Here is a 23,285-nt window from a genome sequence, read left to right as displayed (position 1 = left end):
CAATAATACTAAAATAAGTTTAATAGTATTTAACTTAGAAATACAAAGTTGGCTAACATACACTTGCATATTTTGTTTTCACAACATTTTAAAGTTATATAGCTTATGCTATGTGGCTAATATTAGATGAAACAATATAAAGGGGAAAATTAATTTAATTAATTTTAATGTGTTGCTACTGGTAGATAACTTAAAAAAGATGAGACTACATAGCTTTGAAGTACTAAATTCATTAATAGTATCTTCTATATGTCAGTAGTCCATTAAAACACAGTATACAAATAAGTATTCAGCATATTGCAAAGGTCTGTTGTATGAGTCCAATGCTACTCCCATTGAAATAGTGGCAAAATTACCATTGACTTTAAAGAGAACAGATTTGGCCGTTTCAAGACAACTTTTGTACTGTATGTTTATGTGAAATGGGCCTGATTGTAGTGTGAAAACAATCCCAGTACTGTAATGCTATTAATTTCAATGGCGTTATTCCTGATTTACACCAAAGTAAGAGAAGAGACTCCACCCAAATATAACTAGTCTTACTGACTTTAATTTTTGCCATTCTACATAGTGCCTGCTAATAATGTATATTAATTAAATACTTCCATAGTGGTATGGTTTCCTTCGTACAAGGGATGCTACAAATCATTCTGCAAATTTAAAAGCTAAGAAGCTCATAAGAGGTTTTGAGTCAACCAGAACAGCGGGGATTGCTCAGATTTTAAATAGGAAACTATGATTATGAGCCAGATTTTTCCTGGTGAGCCATGTACACACGCCAGAAAATCTGTCAGTAGCAGTTTGAGCCTATAGTTGAAACTGGCAACCCTAATTCCGTTTCCTCCATAAAGACACACACAAACCATATGGCAAGTCACCTGTGAGTGACTACATGGAAAGTGACAGCCACAGAGAAAGTGGTGTGGTCTACATATAAATTCAAGGACATATACAAATATGACTAGACCAGCAATGATGTCTATGTGTGGTTTCGTCCAAAAACTTATTGCTACTCTTAGGTCTGGTCTATACTACCCCCCTGAATCGGCGGGTAGAAATCGACCTCTCGGGGATCGATTTATCGCGTCCCGTTGGGACGCGACAATCAATCCCCGAATCAGCGCTCTAACTCCACCAGCGGAGGTGGTAGTAAGCGCCGCCGACAAAAAGCCGCAGAAGTCGATTTTGCCGCCGTCCTCACAACGGGGTAAGTCGGCTGTGATACGTCGAATTCAGCTACGCTATTCACGTAGCTGAATTTGCGTATCTTAAATCGACTCCCCCCTGTAGTGTAGATGTACCCTTAGTGGTAATAGAATGCCCCAGGAAAGGATGGTGCACAGGGCTATTCTCAGGAGAAATAAGGAAATCGCATACTAATGCGGCTTACAGAGTATGCATAATATGTAGTGCGTGCCCTTTTAAGAAATGGGGAAGGATATTTCACTTTCCTCATCTGAATGTAGCCTTCTGGGTGTTATTCAGCAAAAATTCAGAAATCTGTGATTTTGTTGTTCCAGGATCAACCTGTCCTCCGGAAGACAAAATTTCCTCCCCTTCTTGTGCATTGTGATAACAATGGAAAGGTTCAGCTCTGCACAGCATGTATCAGCGAGAGTCTCTTCAAGGCTCTGTATGGGCTCAATCTCGCACCCATTTGAAGTCCATGGAAGTGTTGCCTGTGAGTTCCCAGGAACAGGATCATACCTTATATGAACAGCTGACAGGGGACAGTGGGGGAACCACTAAGGCTTTCCTTGGTTATACAGGTTAGTTTTGGGCCTTTTGGCATTAGATATTATGTTATATCTGATTTTATGCTGAACTTCCATAGGTTTATTTGTGCAAAAATCTGTGTATGTGTTTCAGCTGTATGTTGCCCTCTGACATTAAAATGATACAGAGCCGGGTCTCTGTAAAACTTGCATGAACTACATATGCATACCTCGTGTGTATTAGTTATGAACACAATGGAGTGATTATTTTTCAACAAATGATTTGCAAATGTTTTCTTGTTGGCAAATTGTTCACAAAGAGTCTGTGATATAAACAAACTAGGGAAATACATCCTAGATGGAGCTACTATAAGGTGGGTGCATAACTGGTTGGAAAATTGTTCCCAGAGAGTAATCATCAGTGGTTCACAGTCATGCTGGAAAGGCATAATGAGTGGGGTTCCGCAGGGATCGGTTCTGGGTCCGGTTCTGTTCAATATCTTCCTCAATGATTTAGATAATGGCATAGAGAGTACATGTATAAAGTTTGTGGATGATACCAAGCTGGGAGGGGTTGCAAGTGCTTTGGAGGATAGGATTAAAATTCAAAATGATCTGGACAAACTGCAGAAATGGTCTGAAGTAAATAGGATGAAATTCAATAAGGACAAATGCAAAGTACTGCATTTAGGAAGGAACAATCAGTTGCACACATACAAAATAGGAACTGATTGCCTAGGAAGGAGTACCGCAGAAAGAGATCTGGGGGTCATAGTGGATCACAAGCTAAATATGGGTCAACAGTATAGCACTGTTGCAAAAAAAGCAAACATCATTCTGGGATCTATTAGCAGGAGTATTGTAAACAAAATGCGAAAAGTAATTCTTCCGCTCTACTCCACGCTGATTAGGCCTGAACTGGAGTAATGTGTCCAGTTCTGGATGCCACATTTCAGGAAAGATGTGGACAAACTGGAGAAAGTCCAGAGAAAAGCAACAAAAATGATTAAAGGTCTAGACAACATGGCCTATAAGGGGACATTGAAAAAATTGGGTTTGTTAGTTTAGAAGAGAAGACTGAGAGGGGACACGATAAAAGTTTTCAAGTACATAAAAGGTTGTTACAAGGAGGAGGGAGAAGAATTGTTCTTCTTAACCTCTGAGGATAGGATAAGAAGCAATGGGCTTAAATTGCAGCAAGGGTAGTTTAGGTTGGACATTAGGAAAAACTTCCTAACTGTCAGAGTGGTTAAGCACTGGACTAAATTGCCTACGGAGGCTGTGGAATCTTCATCATTGGGGATTTTTAAGAGCAGGTTGGACAAACACCTGTCAGGGATGGTCTAGATAATACTTAGTCCTGGAGGGCAGGGGACTGGACTAGATGACCTCTCAAGGTCCCTTCCAATTCTATGATTCTATGATTGTTACATTTATTCACTGTTCAAAATCATTAGTGAATTTCTTCAACAAATAATTCTAGATCTGTAGAGTGTTCATAAACATTTGACTGTGACTATTCAAAAATGGCATTGTATTGATTAGTTAATCATGTGGTATTGATTCAGTTCCTTTATCGGGTGAATTAAGCTGCCAATTCAGTAAGGCACTTAGGGTAAGCCTCAAAGCCCTTAAGCATGTGTTTAACTTCTTCCCTATACAGCAAAACACTTCATCACATTCTTAACATTAAGCACATGTTGAAGTGCTTTGCTGAATCAGGGCCTAAATCTCTAACTGACCTAGAGTGAATTGTGAATCTGACTGTTGATTGTACAATTCAAAATGTGTCTTCAATGAATATTTGAGTGTAAACTGAACTTTTCATGGTTATTCCTGCTAGTAAATAATTCTCAAGTGCTCAAATGTTTCTAAAAAGTGAACACACAAAACTTGCAAAGAGGGTCAAATAGAAATTTACTTTTGAATTCACATGAATATTCATAAATAATTTTCTCCATTAGTCACTCAGCTGCAGTCAGTAATATATGATTTTCTGTAAATAGATTACATCTCTCTCTCCCGTTTTCTAGCTTCCATGAATAACAAATGCACTTTAAAAAATTTGTCTTCTCTCTCTGTTTGAACCTTCTTACCAAGAGACAGGGAGACAGTAATATAAAATGGAGACACATTGTACCAAATCCCATTAACACTAAAACCCTGCTTTCTGCACAGATACTTGATATACAGTATTAAATTTGGATACATCTGAATGCCTTCTTATGCCAATAAAGAGACTTTCACTGACAAAATTGAGATAGACTCACAGAAAGTAGAGACTGAAAAGACCTGTTAAATCATGGTGTATCTTGCTGCTAGTGTAGTATGTTCCTTAATGTTGATACAATGGGCCAGATTTGCAGGTGGTGTGAATCAGCAAAGCTATGCTAATTCATAGCAGCTGAGGATCTGTGATTATATTTGATCATGTAACTTATGGTAAAGTAATATTTGCTATATTCATGAATTTGAAAAAAATATTTCAAATATACAGTGATTATTTCTCTCAACAAATAAGTGTCACCTCTTCTCAGGAGAGGCTGGATAGGAGCATAAAAATAATTGAATGTGAATATGTGTCCAGCTTGTGCTCCAGTGAATGTATATGGTATTTTCCAGGGAGAAGAGGAGAGAGGGAGCTTCCTTGAAGCTTTACTTAAAGCACCTTCACACGTTATAACTGGCAATTTCTCACAAAATCCAGGGACTGTATGTCTCATACCTATACTGTAGACGCCACTGATCTCATCTGAGTTTTCTTTCCCAATCAAGCATGGTAAGTCCTAGTTTCACTGAGCACTTTGTGTGTGTGTGTGTCATGTTTTGTCCATTATGAAAACAAATGGGTCTATTTAAGTAGGAATTGCATGTATTCTGGAAGCCACTTCACATGCAAAATTCCCACTGAGTTCAATGGGAGTTGCACAGGCGAGGGGCTGCAAGACCAGGCTCTTAATGAGAATTTGAGATAACCATTACAGTTACAAAAAATACACAGCTACACAGTATTCTTCAATGCTGATTCTGTGTGACTAGTAGATGACCTTTGAAAGACTAGACCTTACTCTTTTGACCTAAATTTGATTTGACTTGGAAAGTTTGGCCAGTGGTAATTAGTAATTATTTCCATTTGATATACATATTATACCCTGTGAGTGGCAGCCACATCCATCTCTCTCATCATGTGAAGAATCAGGACAAATATACCATTAGTAAAGGCCGAATGTATATTGCCATATAGCAACACAGTATTCTGAATGAATGACCTGAACAAGAGGTTTGCACAGAGACATTAAAGGCATAAGAATCTTAATACAGCAACACATCCAGAAAGTTAGGATACAAATGATAAATATGATATGATCATATACCATACATAACACATACATGATGCAGAGGTGGCTATGGAAAATACTCACTTTTTCACTTGATTCTGCTTCCTTTTGGCTTGTGCACCCCATTGGTGCATAGCAGGGAAATAGGTACTTGTGTGTAGTGGAAAAAATTACACTGACTAATAAACACGAGCATTTTACTTAGAAAAACTGTCACAAACTATTGCTGAATGAAATTGACAAACAACCAATACAAATAGTGCATCAAACATGTTATGAACCTGGGATGAAGTCCTGGCCCATTGAAGTCAATAGGAGTTTTGCCATTCACTTCAAGGGGCCCAGGATTTCACCCCTCGTTTCAATATTTGTGATTCTTAAACTGGTTAGTGTAAAATTGGAATGTGATGCATTAAACAAAGCATCCCATTCCCTCATGCAATCGTGTTTTAACTAATACAGTATATCACAGGTATAATACAACATTTGACAGAGGTTTAGGAGGAAATTGACAAATGTTTTCCAATGTATAGGAAAATGTCAATGATCAAAAATTCTATTATTAATTAATTGACTTAGTGTAATACATTTTATACAGGCTATAAGGTAAGCTTGTACTGGCATTTTATAAGTCGCATATTATTTTTAAACATAAATATCTATTACCCTACAGTAGAAAAAAGGTTTTGGGATTTTGTTGAAGATTATTTTTATGTAAGAAAAGCCATATAATGTATGACATCAAACCTATTGTTGAATATGAATAACCTTGTGTACTTTAATGTTAAATATTAAGCATCAAATCAAGTAATTGTATTAAATTCTGTTACTAGTATGTTGCTGGGGAAAATATTGCTAAATTTAAGCCAAAGTTGCTGGTTAGCCACGTGATTTTTTTTTAAATTATCCAATTCAGATGTATTATACATTTGTGTCATTTTCATTACCTATAGTCTACCACCTATCAAGTTTCAGGTAATGGACCTGTCTTCTTGCATTTACTGGCTTAACAAAGATGAAAACAATGAAGTATGTAAAATAATCTAATTTGAAATATGAGTTAAATGCTAGTGAAAACTTAAGGGATTTTATGTATTTATAAATGATACCACTACCAAGTGGTTGTTATATATGATTTTATATATACATATTGTACATATGAATAGGTGTGTGTATATATATATATATTATGATAGGTTAATACTGACAGCATGAATAATATTTGACCTTTTAAAATCAATTTTAAATACTCTACTGGTAACTGACATATGTATATTGTGCTTACTACAAATCATTTGATCAGAAAATTTGCATTTTTTTGTTCAAAAGCTCAAAGCACAAGCAGTTAATTTATTTACCATAGGCTATTATCTTCTATAGTATGTTATGATGACACAACATTTAATTTTGTATAAAATATTTTCTGAAGGGTCAAGCTCAAGCAGAATCACTAAAACTAATATACACCAATTGAAAACCTAAACAATGAATGAAGTTCTCCTCATTCCCCTTGTTTTATGTGTGGCATTTTATAATAGCTTTTTCTTTTGGGAAAACTATAATTGCCTGTTAAGTTTTGACTCGAGAATGTTAATGCTTATCTGCTAGTTAAATTACATTCTTCATTAGATTAACATATGTCAGCTGCCTACTGGAATCCTAACATTCTGCCCACCTGTGATGTCATAGTAAGGAGGGGCTTTTCCTCTGCAGACTCCTCCCTCGGTATCTCCTTCATCACCATGGCAACAGCCTTATCTGCCGCCCTAGAGCCTTTCCCCTACAACAGTGAAATCAACAATGGCTTGTGTCAGGAGGAATCTTTGTTACTGGTTACAAAAAATACACCCCAGAACAATCCAGTAATTAAATGACGGTGTTACGCTGGAAGTAAAAGTATGTTGTTGTTGAAAATAAAATACACACATACTGTTAAAAACAAAATACCAAAACCAAACAAGTAAACAACCCTCCCCCCCCAAACTTAATTGATAACAGAGTTGGGGCCCCGTCCTGCAGCTTTTACTCATATGAATCACTCCATTGACGTCAATAGGACTACAAACTGCCTTGCTTTTGTGAGGCCTCGTGGGAGTACATCAGCAGGAGTGAAGGAAGTTGAAAATCTCACAGAACTTGGCCCTCATATGAGTAATATCTGGAGGATCAGGCCCTTAATTTCTTCACCACTAGTTAATTGTAGTTATTTGCAACTTTACAGCGGAAATATACATGCTTTCTACTCAAATCAGATTATAGACAAAAAGAAATCAGACTGTTATGAAGATTTACAGCTTACGTAAAATGAAAGTTAAATTCTCCTTTAAATACTCTAAATTTAAGGGCAAAATTCTCCTCTTGGATCTACATTGTAGATCGTGAGTCTCTGATACTCTGCTCTCCCTGTATGTATAGAACTTCTGTAAGTATCAGTGAATGTCTGAGGGTGTAGGGAGAGAAGAGTAGTGGAGCTTGATTAGACTTTTCTTACACTCACAAAACTCCATTGAAGTCCATGGGAGTTTGGGGTGTACAAAGACTGAAGGATCTGGCTCCATGACTTCAGAATTTTGCCCTAAGCTTACATACATTTCATTAACGAATGTATTTCTTAACTACAGTACAGTATAATAAGAATGATTTAAAATAGCATTGTATACTGTGTCCTAAGAAGGATACTATTTATTGATACCAAACAATGTGATGTAATTTTTATATCACAAATACCATATAATCGTTCACAGCTCAAAAACATGTGCATAATATTGCAATTTTAAAACAATGTTTATGAAAAAACAAGGTCAAATTTAACTTATTTGTGCAACGCATTGCAGTTAACCTAGAGAGAGTTCTTTGCATGCTGCAAGAAGTTCTCAGACCATAAGTGTCATAAAACATAGGCATGCTCAATTTGTAATTCCTTTGATATCCAAAGAACTGCAAAAGGCCTTGTAAAGTTTACTTCAGATTAGGATATTCTCTCTTATTTGGTGAGAAGAGAGTTCTAAGTGCAAAGCATATCAAAGGTTCTTGTCCAAACATTTATTTATTCACGATTCATTTGATATGTTACAAATCCATGAAAATATTTTCTTTAATATGTGGAGCTACTATTTAGCTAGCATTAGTAACATGCTGTTTGACTTTCAGAAACCTAATCCTTTTGTGTTGAATGCTATAGAGAAGTAGTTTATTAGCTAAAAAAGGATGCATCAGAAAGCATGCAGTGCTTTTATTTCTTGCACAGTAGAAACCCACCAAAGCAAAGGTCAGGTCACTTTTTTGAAGACAGAGCCACTTTTTCTTCAAGGTTTCACCTACTGCCTGAAAAGAGTCATGATACTCACATTAGTGCCTGCTATCAACTTTTTAAAAAAATAGCCCTGTGAATGGCTGATATCATACACCACATATCTCATCACTTTAAAAGTGTGGCTATAGTCAGAATAGAAACTCAGTAAAAATGACATCGTAGGATACTGTATTGCTTTTCCTTCAGTGACTTTCATCTCACATTTGCTATGTTTGGAAGTCAAAACACAATTGAACTGCAACCCCACAAAAGCGTGGGTGAACCATGTTGATTTATTTCTGACTGGTACACTCATGACATACTGGAATCAGAACTTAGCTTTGCAACATATTTGATGATAGGAGAGGCAGAGCAGAATACAGCAGCTGTAGTTCCCAGTGATTTCAATGGAGGGAGATGCAGGTGCTCAATACCTCTGAAAATCTGGCCACATATTTATGTGCTTAAATATGGATTTCAGTGCCTAATGTTAGGTGTCCAAGTTTAAATGTTTTGGCCACTTCAGGGTACTCTTGTATATACTTGAAATTTTGCCTGTCTGTAAATTTTTGGCATCAGTACCTCTGGCAGCTTGCATGAGCGAGTTTGATTATGTCTTGTGGGACACAATCAAGTATTTCCCCCTTTCAAACCTTGAATAATAGAATATCAGGGTTGAAAGGGACCTCAGGAGGTTATCTAGTCCAAACCCCTGCTCAAAGCAGGACTAATCCCCAGACAGATTTTTACCCCACTTCCCTAAATGGCCCCCTCAAGGATTGAACCCCCTGGGTTTAGCAGGCCAATGCGCAAACCACTGAGCTATCCCTCCCCCCAGCTATCCCTTCCTGTAGAAAGGAGGGGGAAAACAAATCTAGGGCACAGAAATGGTTAATACACTACCGTTAGTTAGCTACAATTGAAATGATAATCTGTTGGGTTCTAATTACAATATTTTAAACACAGAGATTACTATATACATAATCATGCAAGAATTGCTTTAAAATGTGTATTTATTTATTTGGCTGCCTCCATTGTTAAGTTGTTCTCCATTGTTAAGTGTTATTTCTTAGCAATATTGGATTGCTGTACATATTGTCTGTTACAGTAGCTTGGTGTTGAGCACTATAGTTCTTCTGGAACAGCTAATTTTACACTTGCAAGCTCCTCATAATGAACAGTTCATCATAACTCAGAGACCTGGGGTAAATTATTTTCTCATATATGCATCATTTTGATCACTGAGTGAATGAGTTTCACAAATACCTCTTTTGTCAGCAATGTGCAGATTTAAAGAATTATGATGCACAGCATGCAAACCTGCATATAAAGCAAGGATACTGTCTTGAGTGAATTGGTGCAGGGAAAAGGTATGATTTGCTTTCATACAATATACTGTAGCAGTAAAACTGAGGAGTATATCAGTATTTTGTTGTCTGGTACACTTAAGACTAAACCACTCCTTTTTAGGAAATATCTCCAAAACAAGATAAACAATACAATAGAGTATTTCCACAGCACTTTGAATATTGTAATAGGGTCAGCTAAAAACTTGCTAACGATTTCTGCAGGTTCTCCCAGGATGAGAGAATGGATGGTAATAGACATTTCCACAGGAGTGTGCAGATTTTGCAAACCCACTCTGTAGGGAAATACACTGGTTTAGCAGCTGGTGTTTCTGAATAGCGCCAAATTAAATTCAGTACAAGTCACACTACTTACAAAGAATGTGATACTTGTTAATGAGGATTTAATTAAGCTACTGTAAAAGAATATTAATTTAAGGTTCAGGACAGCATGAGCATTTTTTAGTGAGTGAAAACATATAATTTAGCAACTTTGTTCACGTTGTATAAAACTTCTTTCCAGCATTTAATATTTGAGCACATGATCATTTTCTGCTACAGAGCATTTGTAAGGCCTGAGTGCCTGGGACAGCTGTATGATTCTTACAGATACGTGACCATCTCGTAAAGGCCTTACCGTTTGTGAGAAGACAGTGAAATTTATAAATTGATTTGTTTGAAATTTGAAAAAAAAATTGTGTCTGAAGAGTTTATGATTAGTTCATTGCAAATATCTGATAGTCTAACTTCAACAAAGCCTGAACTTTCTTGTCTACTCCCCAATTGGATGTTGAATGTAACACAGTAAGAACTTTAATCTAATATGGGCTTTGAAATTCACTTATGGCAAATATTGAAGCATTTGAGCTTAAAATTCACCTTTTTCATGAATATTCATGCTGTTAAAGTTGGAGTGTGAGAATTTTCATAAAAATGAGCATGAGAGAATTGTTAGCATGGTCAAATTGACATTTATTTTCAAAGTCAACTAGTGTTCATAGACATTTTCCACACTATTGTCTATGTTCTAATACATACACACACATAGCCAGCATTGTGTTAGACTTGTGCAATTCCATTTGAAGTCAGGGAGGCTCTACTAGTCTCTTTGAGAGAAGTATTTGGTCCACAGTGAATGGTGTAGGGAGGTAGTTTTATATTTTTCAGGTGTAACTGTGTGCTGTTTCATTGATATATTAGGAATATTCACAACCTGCCTGTGTCCATACACCCTAAACTCATTTCTTGTGCAACAGCTATAATCTAAAGCAGTTTCACTAAGGTAAAGTACAGACATAGCCAATACAAGCACATATAATACCTGCCTAGCAATTTCTTACAGCATTTTTCCTTGCCTATTGAGGAGAAAAGAAATAACTTTTTTCCCATACTTGTGAAGATAAATGTGAAAGGAGTGATTAACCATACAGTACTCTTCAAACAGTGCCACTGCATTAAAATGTAATGGCCCCATAGGACAAAGTGCCAATGTTTTAGGGGTCCCAAGGGAGCTAAAAAAAAATGAACTGGCATTTTGGATTCACTTCTCTGAGGATGTAGTCCCCCTGGCTGCATTTAAACACCAAAAATGTTTTTGTCTTAAACTGAAAAAGCATGTTTGTGTATCGGCAATGCTAGAAACATACTTTCTCATTCCAAAATGAAGTTTTAAAGGCACTAGAAGGGGCTACAGGTACTCGTTCCTCACAAAGACTGAATCCAAAATGTCTGGTGGTGAATGCCTGCATTCATTGTCAGACTTTTTGTATTGAAAAACCGATGCTCTGTATTTTATAAATTCATTGGCCTATATTGAGGCTTAGGCTACGTCCTCACTACGGGGGGCGGGGGGGGGGGGCGGAGGCGGGGTCAATTTAAGATACGCAAATTCAGCTACGTGAATAGCGTAGCTGAATTCGACATATCGGAGCCGATTTACCCCGCTGTGAGGACGGCGGCAAATCGACCTCCGCGGCTCCCCCGTAGACAGCGCTTACTCCTACCTCCGCTGGTGGAGTAGAAGCATTGATTCGGGGATCAATTGTCGCGTCCCGACGAGACGCGATAATTCGATCCCTGAGAGATCGATTTCTACCCGCTGATTCAGGCGGGTAGTGTAGACCTGCCCTTAGAGTTGCTGTCTGACACTTGAAGACATCCATGAATCACCACAGGGACAGAACTGGAGGCTTCCAGCACCCAAAATACTTACCTCTACTATTTGAGATAAAGTAGCAACTCCATTGCTAGCAGCAGTTGCAGACTCTTAACTTCTGTGTGGCTCAGCCACTAGAGAAGGATGTATGAATATTTCGGTTACTTCAGTCTCCACGTCCACTCAATGCTTGATTTCTCTGAGTTGCTTATTTTGGTAGTGGTGGGTTGTAAGTAGAGAGGCCAGAGGATGACAGTACCTTTTGCAACAACTTTTGAAATTTTGTTTTGTTCAACACTGGAATGATAACAAAGCCTTTTGAATATTTTTGAATGCTCGGAGAGTAATTAACCATTGGACTAATTTACCAAGGGTTGTGGTGGATTTTTCCATCACTGACAATTTTAAAATCAAGACTGGATTATTTTTAAAAAAGATGCCCTCGGAATTATTTTGGGGATGTTCTGTGGTTTGGGTTATACAGAAGTTCACAATGGTCCCTTCTGGCCACCTATATATTTCTTTTCACAACATGGACTTGTGTTGAAATTGCTGTATTCAAATTGAAAACCCAAATATTTTGATTAGGGTCTCTCTCTCTCTAATCAGAAGTGACCAGAGAGCCCTGGATCTCAGAAAACTTCTGGACAAAAACTTCATGGAAACAAGTATCAGAGGGGTAGCCGTGTTAGTCTGAATCTGTAAAAAGCAACAGAGGGTCCTGTGGCACATTTGAGACTAACAGAAGTACTGGGAGCATAAGCTTTCGTGGGTAAGAACCTCACTTCTTCTTGCATCTGAAGAAGTGAGGTTCTTACCCACGAAAGCTTATGCTCCCAGTACTTCTGTTAGTCTCAAAGGTGCCACAGGACCCTCTGTTGCTTTTTTCATGGAAACAGTTATGTCTCTGTGAAACATTTCGCCTTTGAAACAGTATATTTCAATTAAATTACATTTAAACAAAAAAGTTCTGACTTAGAATCAGTTGTGAGCTTAGACCTGTTAAATCTTCTGGGAGTCTCTCAATTTCAGGCACTCTCTTCTGGGTGCTTGAGCGACTGCCTGAATCTCCTGTTTTTGGGCAGCTTTTTAGGAACCCAGGCAGGGCACCTGAAATCAGCTCAAATTCTGCACTCCTGCAGTGGCCTGGTCGTCGCTTCCCTTACCACTGAAGAGATGTTCAGAAGCTTTGGCTATTCAGAAGAAAGAGCAAGTGCTGAAGGCAGCAGTCAGTGAGGGGATCTGCAGATTGCAGCCCGGAGCAGAAGGGAGACAAGAAACCTTCCACAGGAGGCTAGGAAAGCAAGCAAGATTCTGGCACTCACTTCTCAGCACATACCCTTAGGGAGGAGGGAGGAAGAGACTTGGAGCTTAGAAGGATGGGTACTGCTGCACCAGGGGTGACCAGAAACTTGAGTGGGAATGAAGAGAAACTCAGAGGGCAGGGGACAAGGGCTGGGGGGTGATTCAGCGATAATGAGGCAGAGAGAAGGAGAAGAAGGTGAAATTTGAGGGAGGAAAGAGGAGCCAGAGAGAGGGTGAGAAGAGGGAAAAAATGAGGGTGGAATTGATAGGTTTGTTGGTGGAGGGAGGGAAATCGATGAATTTGATAGATGGGGGATGCTAATAAAGTCATGCATATGCATCAATTATGCATGTTAGGATATTTGCTCATTTGTATACTACCTCCAGATTTTCAGACATACAGCCTTGACAGGTATGTAAGCCAAAAGAAAGACTCAAACAGATACAGTTTTATTCGTCCAATGTCTTTCCTTGGTGGAGTAATGATATAAAGCACAATGATGCCATTACACACAGAAAGTGTTACACAGAAATACAAAGGTATGTTTTAATGCAGAAAGGGCTGTTAGATTTCCTCCAAGATATTTCAAATTGTTTCCCAAGGCTTCTTTCAATTAGTAAGCTGGGGAGTCTGCTAATTTACAATTATAGATCCTGTTCCTAGCCATTCCTCCGCCCCATGGCTCCACAGTCTGCTGACAAACCACTTATTTCAGAAAGCCTTTACAGCATGTAATTAAGTTCATCACCAAAAGGGTGGACATAATTACCTACATATTTCACCTGGAAAATATTTTCCTATTGCAGGTCTGTCTCAAAGTTCTAAGCAGGCAGAATAATTGATATAGAAAATATTTGTTTCCAGTTACATTGTGAAAGTTCACCAAATAGCCACCTAAGAAACTGACTCAGCATTAACCCCCATGCTTCCATTTTTATAACCTTCAGAAATGCATTTGAGTACATTTCAGGCTGAGTTTCTTTTAAATGTTAATGAACTCATTTAAAGCTGCTAAATAATGAATTGTGTCCTTTTAGTTGCTAAGAGAAAGGCAACAATTTGATTCTGATAGTCTATTAGATTGACACTGATTCTTGATTGGGTTAGGGAATGGGAAAAGAATGACTATTATCAGCTATAGGAACCCAGTAGCCAACAGATCAATGCTTCTATATCTTTTTAAATAAAACCTTTACCAGGTCCATAGTCTGTGATCTCTATGTACAGAACCTGTGTCCTTTCATGCTATTAAATACAATGAATCTCTTGCAGTGGGAAATCATATACTTTGGGCTTATTTTGAAATATAGTTTCAACTCCACCTCATCTGAATTCTGCAACGTGAGCCATATCTCTTCCCAACCATAATAAGCTCCCTGGCATTGTAACCAACATGACCAAGTACTCCTGCATGGCACAGAACCCAGCTAAGCTATGGCTCTTTGCATGACAGCATGCTAGTGCTATGTAGGGGTGAGCTGGGTTGTCAGAGTTCTACTATGAGAGGGATATTCCCATCATGGTCCTCTGTGGAGGGTGCACACTAGGGGGGCAGAGTCTATTCTAGCCATTCCTGAAACCCTGCCTCCTCCCTCACTGCGTTTCCCCAATGCCCAGCCAAGAGAATGTAAAAGTAACTGTGCCCTCCCAGCTGCAAAGAGGGATGGATCAAATTCTGTCCTCAGACATGCATGTACAACCCCAATTGACTTAATTAAGATCAGATGATATGTCAGTGGCAGTCATGCATACTTAGAATTTGGCACTGTATAAGCAGGTCAAGATAGAGAAGGGATGCACTGTCTATAGAAGACCATTACATAGAAATGCAAAAGAAACAAAAGCCCTGGCATGATGTGCTAAAGCACATTGGGACCAGGGCAGGAATACAACTGGCCTCAGAAAGTGGGAGCAATAGAGAATCTGATGCATAATCTACAAACACATTCTTCAAAAAACTACTTATAGATGTAAAAATTAATGAGGAAGAGCAAATACAACCTATCTTTCCAAAAAATGTACGTGAGATGTGTAATTACTTACAATCAGGCATGCCGAACCTTATTCTAAAAAAGCACAGCAGATACACATTTTCAGTTAATGGGAGAAAGATTTATCAAGGGCCAAATTCTGCCCTCACCTATATCTGTACTGCCTCATTGAAACTGGTGGGGATACATGGGTGTTACTGAGGGCAGAACCTGGCCCCGAGAGCACCGTTTAGCAAAGCAGAGAGGTTACTCATATAATATGTGATGTCTATTAGAAAAGTCTGTTCTCAGCTGAGAACAATGTCAATCATGAAGCACAAACTAGATATACTGGATCCAAAGCTCTTGAATATTGTAGAACTTCCTGTATAGATACCAGTATGAAGTTCCAAAAATTTTGGTGACTTTGCATCTGGTGTTCTGGTTTGGGTTCATCTGTGGCACACACTTCTACCCATCCCATAGATCATATTTTATATATTTTAATTAGAGATGTATGAAACTCAGTGCTTTTCGGTTCCCAGGACTCTGGGCAAATGCTTTTCCTACTTTAAGTCCACATGGCTCCATGCCTACTAAGTTTTGCATTTGAACCAACTCCAAAACTCAAGAGTGGCTTTGCATGGTTAATACCTGAAACCACAACTCAGCCTGGGTCTCCTGAAAAAATGTGGCAAAGATTTGCCCAAAGGTTAGTGAGCATCTGCAAACCTTGCCCAAGTTTCAAGTTTGAAACAAACGCAAACAACTAGGCAAGTTTCACCTAGTTTGGGATTTTTAAGGATGGTTTTGCACAGATCCTCCTTTCATCTCATCTGCCACTATAATGTGGTTACTTCAGTAAAGGTCAAAAACTCTCCTGAGCTCTTGCAAATTTTTGATAGGAAAAGTCAGGCTCAGGAAACTTTTAGTGACATCTTTCCTATGCATGAGCAGAAAGTCCAGCCAGACTTACTCCAGCTTAAAATAGGTCTTTCATTAGGTATTCAACTCATGCTCTTTGCTTTGAAAGGTGACTGACTGTGATGCATATTTCATTTTTCAGACTAAAATGTCTCAACATTGTTCAGGTCTGTAGAATACTACACCATTTTCTGAAAAGAAAATCAGTTTTAAATGGCAACACAGAACGTAGAGGGGTTTATTGCTTTTTTTTAAAGGCAAATTTTATGGAAAATGTATTTAATTGATGGAAAGCTTAACATAATTGTAGCTTTAAGTTATAGCAACTCAGGTCGTTTGTGCTAAGAAAGAGAACAGACCAAGCTACCGTACATGTTGCACTCTGGCTGCTTGGCTGCTCTCCAGATCCCCAAGCAGCTGATGTATTAGACTTACAGTACCAATTAAATAGACTATTCAAAATGGATTTATGTGCCACAAATCATTGTATTTTGCAGAATTTAAAAATAAGAGATGAGCCATGCATGGCTCTATTGTTTAAATTATGCAGTGCTAACATTTTCCCTCCTCAAAATGAGTGCACAACTGGACAGTAATGCCAACAGAATTCCTGTGGCTATGGAACATTAGAAACATCTTGAGTTCTCTTATAAAGTCTAAATGTACTTTCTCCCCTGCAGCCCTTCTCAGTCCTTTCTGTTCCGTTTTGCCCCCTTCCCCTTTTCTTTCCATTATCTACCTGTTCCCCAGTTACTTTCTTCTTGTACTGTTTTCTGGTCCAGCATCTCTTAAAAAAATAAGAATATCCCTGCTGGCAGGCAGAGTTGTGAGCCAATTCAAGATAGCTGCTTAAAGCAAGTATCATCCTGTGGATTCTCTTTCTCTGGGAGACTTGAGCTAGGATTTTTAGAAAAGCCCAAGGGGTTTAGATACCTAAATCCAATTTCAGTGGCACCTGGGCCTCTCTTTTGAAACTTCCAGACTTTGTTTGGTCTGTTTCTCCATGATACTTATATGGCCCCATTATTGGGGCCTTGCCCGAGGTAACAGAGGAAGAAGTCTTTGACAGTGCCATGAATTGAACACACATCTCCCAAGTCTCAGGCTAGTTTCTTAACCATCCTTCTCTCTTTCTAATATTTGCCTAAATAAATCCATTTCATCCTGACTGCAAGGACACATTTTTTGCTCCTCGTGTATGGAACGTCAGCAAAGAAAATTGGCGATGAGAATAGTAATGAAATAGCACAAACTTTTCCACTGAAGTATGTGTTTTGTGTGTATGTATATGTAACTATCCAATAGCACAGAAAAAGTGCAGTTCTACTCTGAAAAGTGACTTTGTCAACGTGGTACTTTGAAGTTACATGTTTATTATCTCAGTGATTGCTGTCTCAAATGTGCTGCCCTTACAGATTTCCTAACTGCTATCAAAGCAGATTCATCCTGAACTTGGAGAGTCAAGCTAGGTTAATATATGGAGATATGCTCATCTCATAGAGCTGGAAGGGACCCTGAAAGGTCATTGAGTCCAGCCCCCTGCCTTCATTAGCAGGACCAAGTACTGATTTTGCCCCAGATCCCTAAGTGGCCCCCTCAAGGATTGAATTCACAACCCTGGGTTTAGCAGGCCAATGCTCAGGCCAATGCTCAAACCCTGAGCTATCCTTCCCCCTGCCCTTTTCACATCACCAGTAATAAAAACTCTGTAGGTCAAATTCTGACTTCATTGATCCTTGCGCAATCCCGTTGTCTGACACCTGTGAAAATATATTTAACTGACTGAAACTTAGTAAACAATTCTGTTGTTGATGAACATATAGACTCTAGCTCATTCCCTAAGGTGTGCTGGCTGCTGCAGGGCTAACAGGAGAATGGAGTAAAAACTTATTTTTGTTTCTCAAGTCAGCAGATTTGAGTCTGAATACACACAGGGAAGAAATGTATTGAGTACAATGGTGCCATTTTTTATGTAATTAGGAGTTGGAGTAGAACCACACTTTAAATCACCATTTTATAAAACTGTTAGGAAGTATGGGGAAACTAGTCAAGTTTGTCTCCAGCAATCTTATTTGCTGCTTTCATTTCCTGATTATTTTAAGCTGGATACTCAAAGAGCAAAGTATCTTTTGCTAGCCCAGTCTCTGACTGATGGATTATAAACAGTTTCAAGGAATAGCCGTAGAACTGCTCTCTTTACATCTCTGTGTAGTTTGTTTCAAAGGAACACTGTCTGGCCAGTATGGTTTAGCAGATGACCACTTAACATTTATTAGATGCTTATCAGAACAAAGAATTGATGATAATAATATTTTGCTGCTTTAATGAAGTCACTGACTAGAAGGGTTCCATGTGCCTAGGCTAGAAAGTCATAGGTTCTAGTCCCAACCATGATTTGAACTCATGCCATTACGGTATAGTACTTGGATGATGCATTCGTTGGAACTAATATCCTTCAGATAAGACATCAAACTGAGGTCTATGGTGCCTGCCAGGTAGAAGTTAAGAACTCATACCACTTTTCAATCGGTTTAATATTCTTGGCTATCATTCCTTCTCTTGGTTAAATATTAAAATGGTGCATGTGCTATTTCTGAATGCATAACAATGCATTTGCCTGTATCTGCTGCTCTTCTAAAGGGTAAGTCAGTGTCCTCTATTGCTGTAGGATACCTTGCATATGAAAACTGCTATACTAAAATCTATGCTATTCGTTCATAAAATATTTATAGAGAGTAAATGAATCATATACAGAAAACACGATAGAAAAGTACTGTACATTAAGAGTATGTTTTACTATTTTGGTATGCACAATATAACTGAGGAGGAGGACTCTTAAAGGAGTTAGTTCCAGTGTTTTGCATTTACAGTGTGTAAATTTGCTTCAGTGGAATTGCATGGGATGTAAATTAGGACAAAATTTGGCCCTTTGGATTGCTCAGTCCTGTAGTTATACAAAACTCCTGGACCAAATATCTTGGAGCTCGTTCTGCCCTTGGATATATGAATACAACATTCACTGACTTCAATGTTTTGCTGCATGCATGTGTCTGAAGGGTGAATATGTTCCACTGATTCCAGTCAGAGTTATTTCCATGTAAGGACTGCCAGTTAGATTCCAAAGTCAATCTCAGGGAAAGGTGCATGTATGTAGTTTTAAACAGTATCTTATTCTGCTCTCTATAACAAAAAATAAATAAAATAAAAATCCTCTAGGGTTTGCATAGGTGAATGGGACTGTGATACTCTGCTAAAAGTCGACATCAGTGCGATACCAATAGAATCCTGCACAATAACACACCTACACTCTGCTTAATAAGTTGCAGATTCCCAGCATGGATAGCTCTGGGCAGGAATATTTGTGATATGTCCTGTCACTGCTCCATGTGCCTTCTTCGGATGGGAACTGGAATCTCAGAAGAGGGAACTTTCAGCAGCAGAACAGGTTCCCCTCGTCAGCACTGCATTATAGGAAGTCCTGCTTTCCCCCACTGGTTCCCTCTCAGTTCTCCTGCTCTGTCAGCCCTGATGTGTGTATCTGCTGGAAGACCAGTCAGTGGGACTTTAAATGCTGCATATGGGAATTTTTCCAGCTTAGGTCTGGTATGAGAAACTCCAAAGGCTTTGATGTGCTGAGTACGCAGATTGGAGGACCAGCATGCACAAGAATGTGTACGTGGAAAAATGTGACCTCTTTCTCCCTGACCATTCTTCTGTGTGTGTCTAGAACAATGGAAGCCAGTCAGAACTGGTTGCTTGCTGTTCTTCATGTCCCCTGGGATTTAGATGAAGGAACATGGGGGAGGGAAGGGCATGTTTGCCATTTTAGTAAGTAAATTAGGTACATTTTCCAGCTACATTGAGGATCAAAATTTGGCCCTCAGTAACAATCAATGGCAATTTTGCCTGGGTAAACACTCACTATTTCAGGATTTGGCTTTATATGTATCTTGACATTCTTTAAAACCATGAAACATATTTGTTCCCTTTATTAAAAGACATTAAATGCAGTTTGCTGTTTTTTAGCCACAAATCAGAATTAAACTGTAGTGCTTTTACACATGCAGGCCATTAACCAGAATTATGAGTAAACCATTTAATGCTGCTAAAATCAATTTGGATTATATGTAATCTGTGGAGATTTGGAACCTTGTATTAGTGCTAATGCTGTTCAAGATGTAATGCCATAGCTAGATTAAGCACTGAATTGATGCTATAGTGAGTAACTATGACAGTGAAAACAGAGAGAGTATGAATATATTTTATTTTCAGGCATGCATTTGCTATGAATGAAAATGAGCAGAAAAAGATGGCATTTTTCAGTTTCTTTGTTAAGATCAGACAGGTTTATCAAAGAGCCAGAATATAAAATAGCCTTGTTAAGGGTTTATAGAGCACCCACATCATTCTGATTGACTTGATGACTATAAGGGTAACTATACTTTTCAAGTCTGTCTTATATGACATGTCTGTAAATTAGAAATTCATTGGTATGTCAGGATAGCCATTTTCAATTGCAGTGAATACATTTTCCAGCTTATTTTACATTAGAGAATGGCCTGAGTTGCAAAGTTCAGTACTTTTATGGGGGTTAAACTTCAAAGTTCAGGGAGAGGTGGGTGGGGAGGGGAATGCTGTATCTGGGTTTTGGTTTGGCTCCATCTTTATTTTATATCAATATAACTTTCTTACTCTGCTTTCTGCACTGTGGGCATCATATGCACCAAGGTTTGGGAGTCCTGACAAGTGAAGCAACTTGTTATAAAACTGGCCTCTCACTGCTATGGACTATCTGTTGCTTGCGATGGCTGCCATAACAAGCGATAACACACACAGGCCAATCCTGAGCAGAAGATCTAGCAATACCACAAAACACATGTCTAATCTACAGTGATGTGGACGGGAAGTCAATGAACAACTTAAGTACCACATAGGTTACCCTGGAAAAGATAAAGCCAGCTGCTACAGAAAATGGATAGTATGTGAGTGGTGCTCTTAGCTATTGGCAAAAATATTCACGTTGGCGTGGCAATACAGAAATGTTCCAGTGGCTGTCTGTGCACAGAGGGGCTATCTTCAAATAACTGGGGGGTACTGGCTTCAATCTCAAGCTCTTGTCCCTTTAGGAAGGAAAAGAGCTAGTATTTATGGGAAGGGTGGCTTGCTGTTTGGTTTTGTTATTATTTCCTAATTATGAAGCAAGAGGACTCTGCTGGGTTTATTGTTCTTTGACCTACTTTTAAATCTGTGTCAAAGATGCCTAGAGTCTGGGATATACTCTTTCAAGTAGAGTATGTTGTAAATGGAAATATACTTTTAAAAAGAATAAAGTGATGTACACTCCTAAGCTGTTAAAATCACAAGCCCTAACTCCCTACGATGTGTAGGAGATGTATTTACCTTATTATCAACTTTTACAAATCTAAACTCTTTGCTCTGACTCCAACTTGACACCTGTGTAGCTCCATTCACTTCACGCTCGAGCACTTGGGTAGGGGAGAGGAGAATCAGGTCCTATTATTTCTTATTTCTTTTGTGGTGACTGCTCAAATTAAGCAGAACAGGAAAAGTGTACCCAGTTTTGGCCATCTGAGTCATCAAACATTTAGAACAAGGGGAAAGGAGAACTAAAGGGGCCTGGCACAGTGAGAAATCATTACTGGTTTTTAAAAGTACCATTTTAGTACCTTTCTTGCTCATCTTTGGCTGCTCTCCCTGGCTGTTCCTGGAAATGGGTGTTAAAGTACAATTAGCTCCTGCATCCAGTTTAATTGTTCCATCGCCAACTGCATTTTTCCCACCTGCACTGAGGCTGCTACCCCAAAGGACCATAAGTAAAACAGAATAAAATCAAAGGGCCCAAAATATTAAACAAAGCTGGGGATGCCTTCTAATCTAATCAGATAGCGTATGCACAGTTTCGTTTGTAGTTAGGACCTACAATAAGTGTCTTTTAAAAAAATGTCAGTCCTAAATATGTAGCATCCCTCATTGTAGAGAAGGAGCCAGACCTCAAGTGTAGTGAATAGAAAAGGAATTCTTTACTGAAGCTGTTGGACATAGACAGATCCTGAAGCTCTTTCTCTAGTTCTCTTATTTACAGATTAACTACCACAGCATGTGCTACCTAGGTCTCCCTAAATCTTGTTTTATACTAAACAATCATGGAAGGGATTGCAGATTAAACTATGGGAGAGAGAAACTTAACACTGATTAAGCACATTTCACACTAGAGCACGGTGCTTCAAAAGCTAGTTAAATATGGGCCCTAAAACCTTGCAGCATTGGCTAGAATATCTGTATATTCCTCGAGAGACAAGGTGGGGGAGGTAATATATTTTATTAGACCAACTTCTGTTGGTGAGAGAGACAAGTTTTCAAGCCTTGACCTAAATAGAATTATATATGGCTTTTGCTAGATACCTAATTTCAAAACCAGTTAAGAGAGACACAACTTCTAGAGTATCAGAGGGGTAGCTGTGTTAGTCTGAATCTGTAAAAAGCAACAGAGGCTTTTTTCAGATGCATCTGAAGAAGTGAGGTTCTTACCCACGAAAGCTTATGCTCCCAATACTTCTGTTAGTCTCAAAGGTGCCACAGGACCCTCTGTTGCTTTTTACAACTTCTAGAGTAATTGTGATCTCTTTCAGTTGTTGTACACTATTGTTACACTGGAAGACAGGATAGTTAAGTAATATATTGTCATTGGTATTTACTAACACTTATTGAAGAGAAATAGGGCCAGACTCTGATCTCAGTTATGTGAAGCCAGAGTAACTGATCAGAATCTTAGCCCATGACATTTAGTGGTAATTTCAGGACAAGAATCTCAGAGAATGGTTTAATCTAGTTTAGTTTATTTTTTTATATTTGCCATAATGATGATTTAATAATTCCCCCCAGATTTTTTTTTATTAAAAGGTTCCTTCAAATACTATGCACAAATAATGGAAAATATTCCTGGTATCAAAACATAAAACAGCTTAATCACAAAATAAGAGTGTAATACCAGTAAATTGCATAGCGGGACAGAAAGATGGGCAAGGAGAATGGATGGAAGAAAAGAACAGGTGTGCAGAGTGAGTGGAGGGGGTGGCCCTGAGTTTGCTTTAAAGTTCTCTTATTTTCTCAAGGCAGGCAAGCAACGTTGCATTCATAGGAGAAGTTTAAAGGCTTGTCTAGATGAACAGCTGGAATCACATGTTTGCATCCCGCCAGGGTAGAATTAGCCATTCAACT

At 38.6% G+C, this 23,285-nt stretch overlaps 1 protein-coding gene across 4 annotated transcripts in view; it reads right to left on the bottom strand.

Moving 5' to 3' along the window:
* The window catches only part of PEX5L (peroxisomal biogenesis factor 5 like), a 164,551-nt gene that overhangs the window by 60,536 nt on the left and 80,730 nt on the right, over positions 1 to 23,285 (bottom strand). For 3 of the 4 annotated variants that reach the window (XM_005285966.5, XM_065557708.1, XM_065557709.1), the window contains one exon: positions 6,729 to 6,833. In XM_005285966.5, the coding sequence (XP_005286023.1) occupies positions 6,729 to 6,833 (105 nt within the window). Of the gene's footprint in view, positions 1 to 6,728; positions 6,834 to 8,311; positions 8,378 to 23,285 lie in introns of all 4 variants that reach the window. The other variant, XM_065557707.1, reaches the window with a different exon arrangement.

This window comes from Chrysemys picta, chromosome 9, assembly GCF_011386835.1.
Source record: "Chrysemys picta bellii isolate R12L10 chromosome 9, ASM1138683v2, whole genome shotgun sequence".
NCBI lineage: Eukaryota > Metazoa > Chordata > Testudines > Emydidae > Chrysemys > Chrysemys picta.
This window is presented reverse-complemented; position numbering and strand designations above follow the sequence as displayed.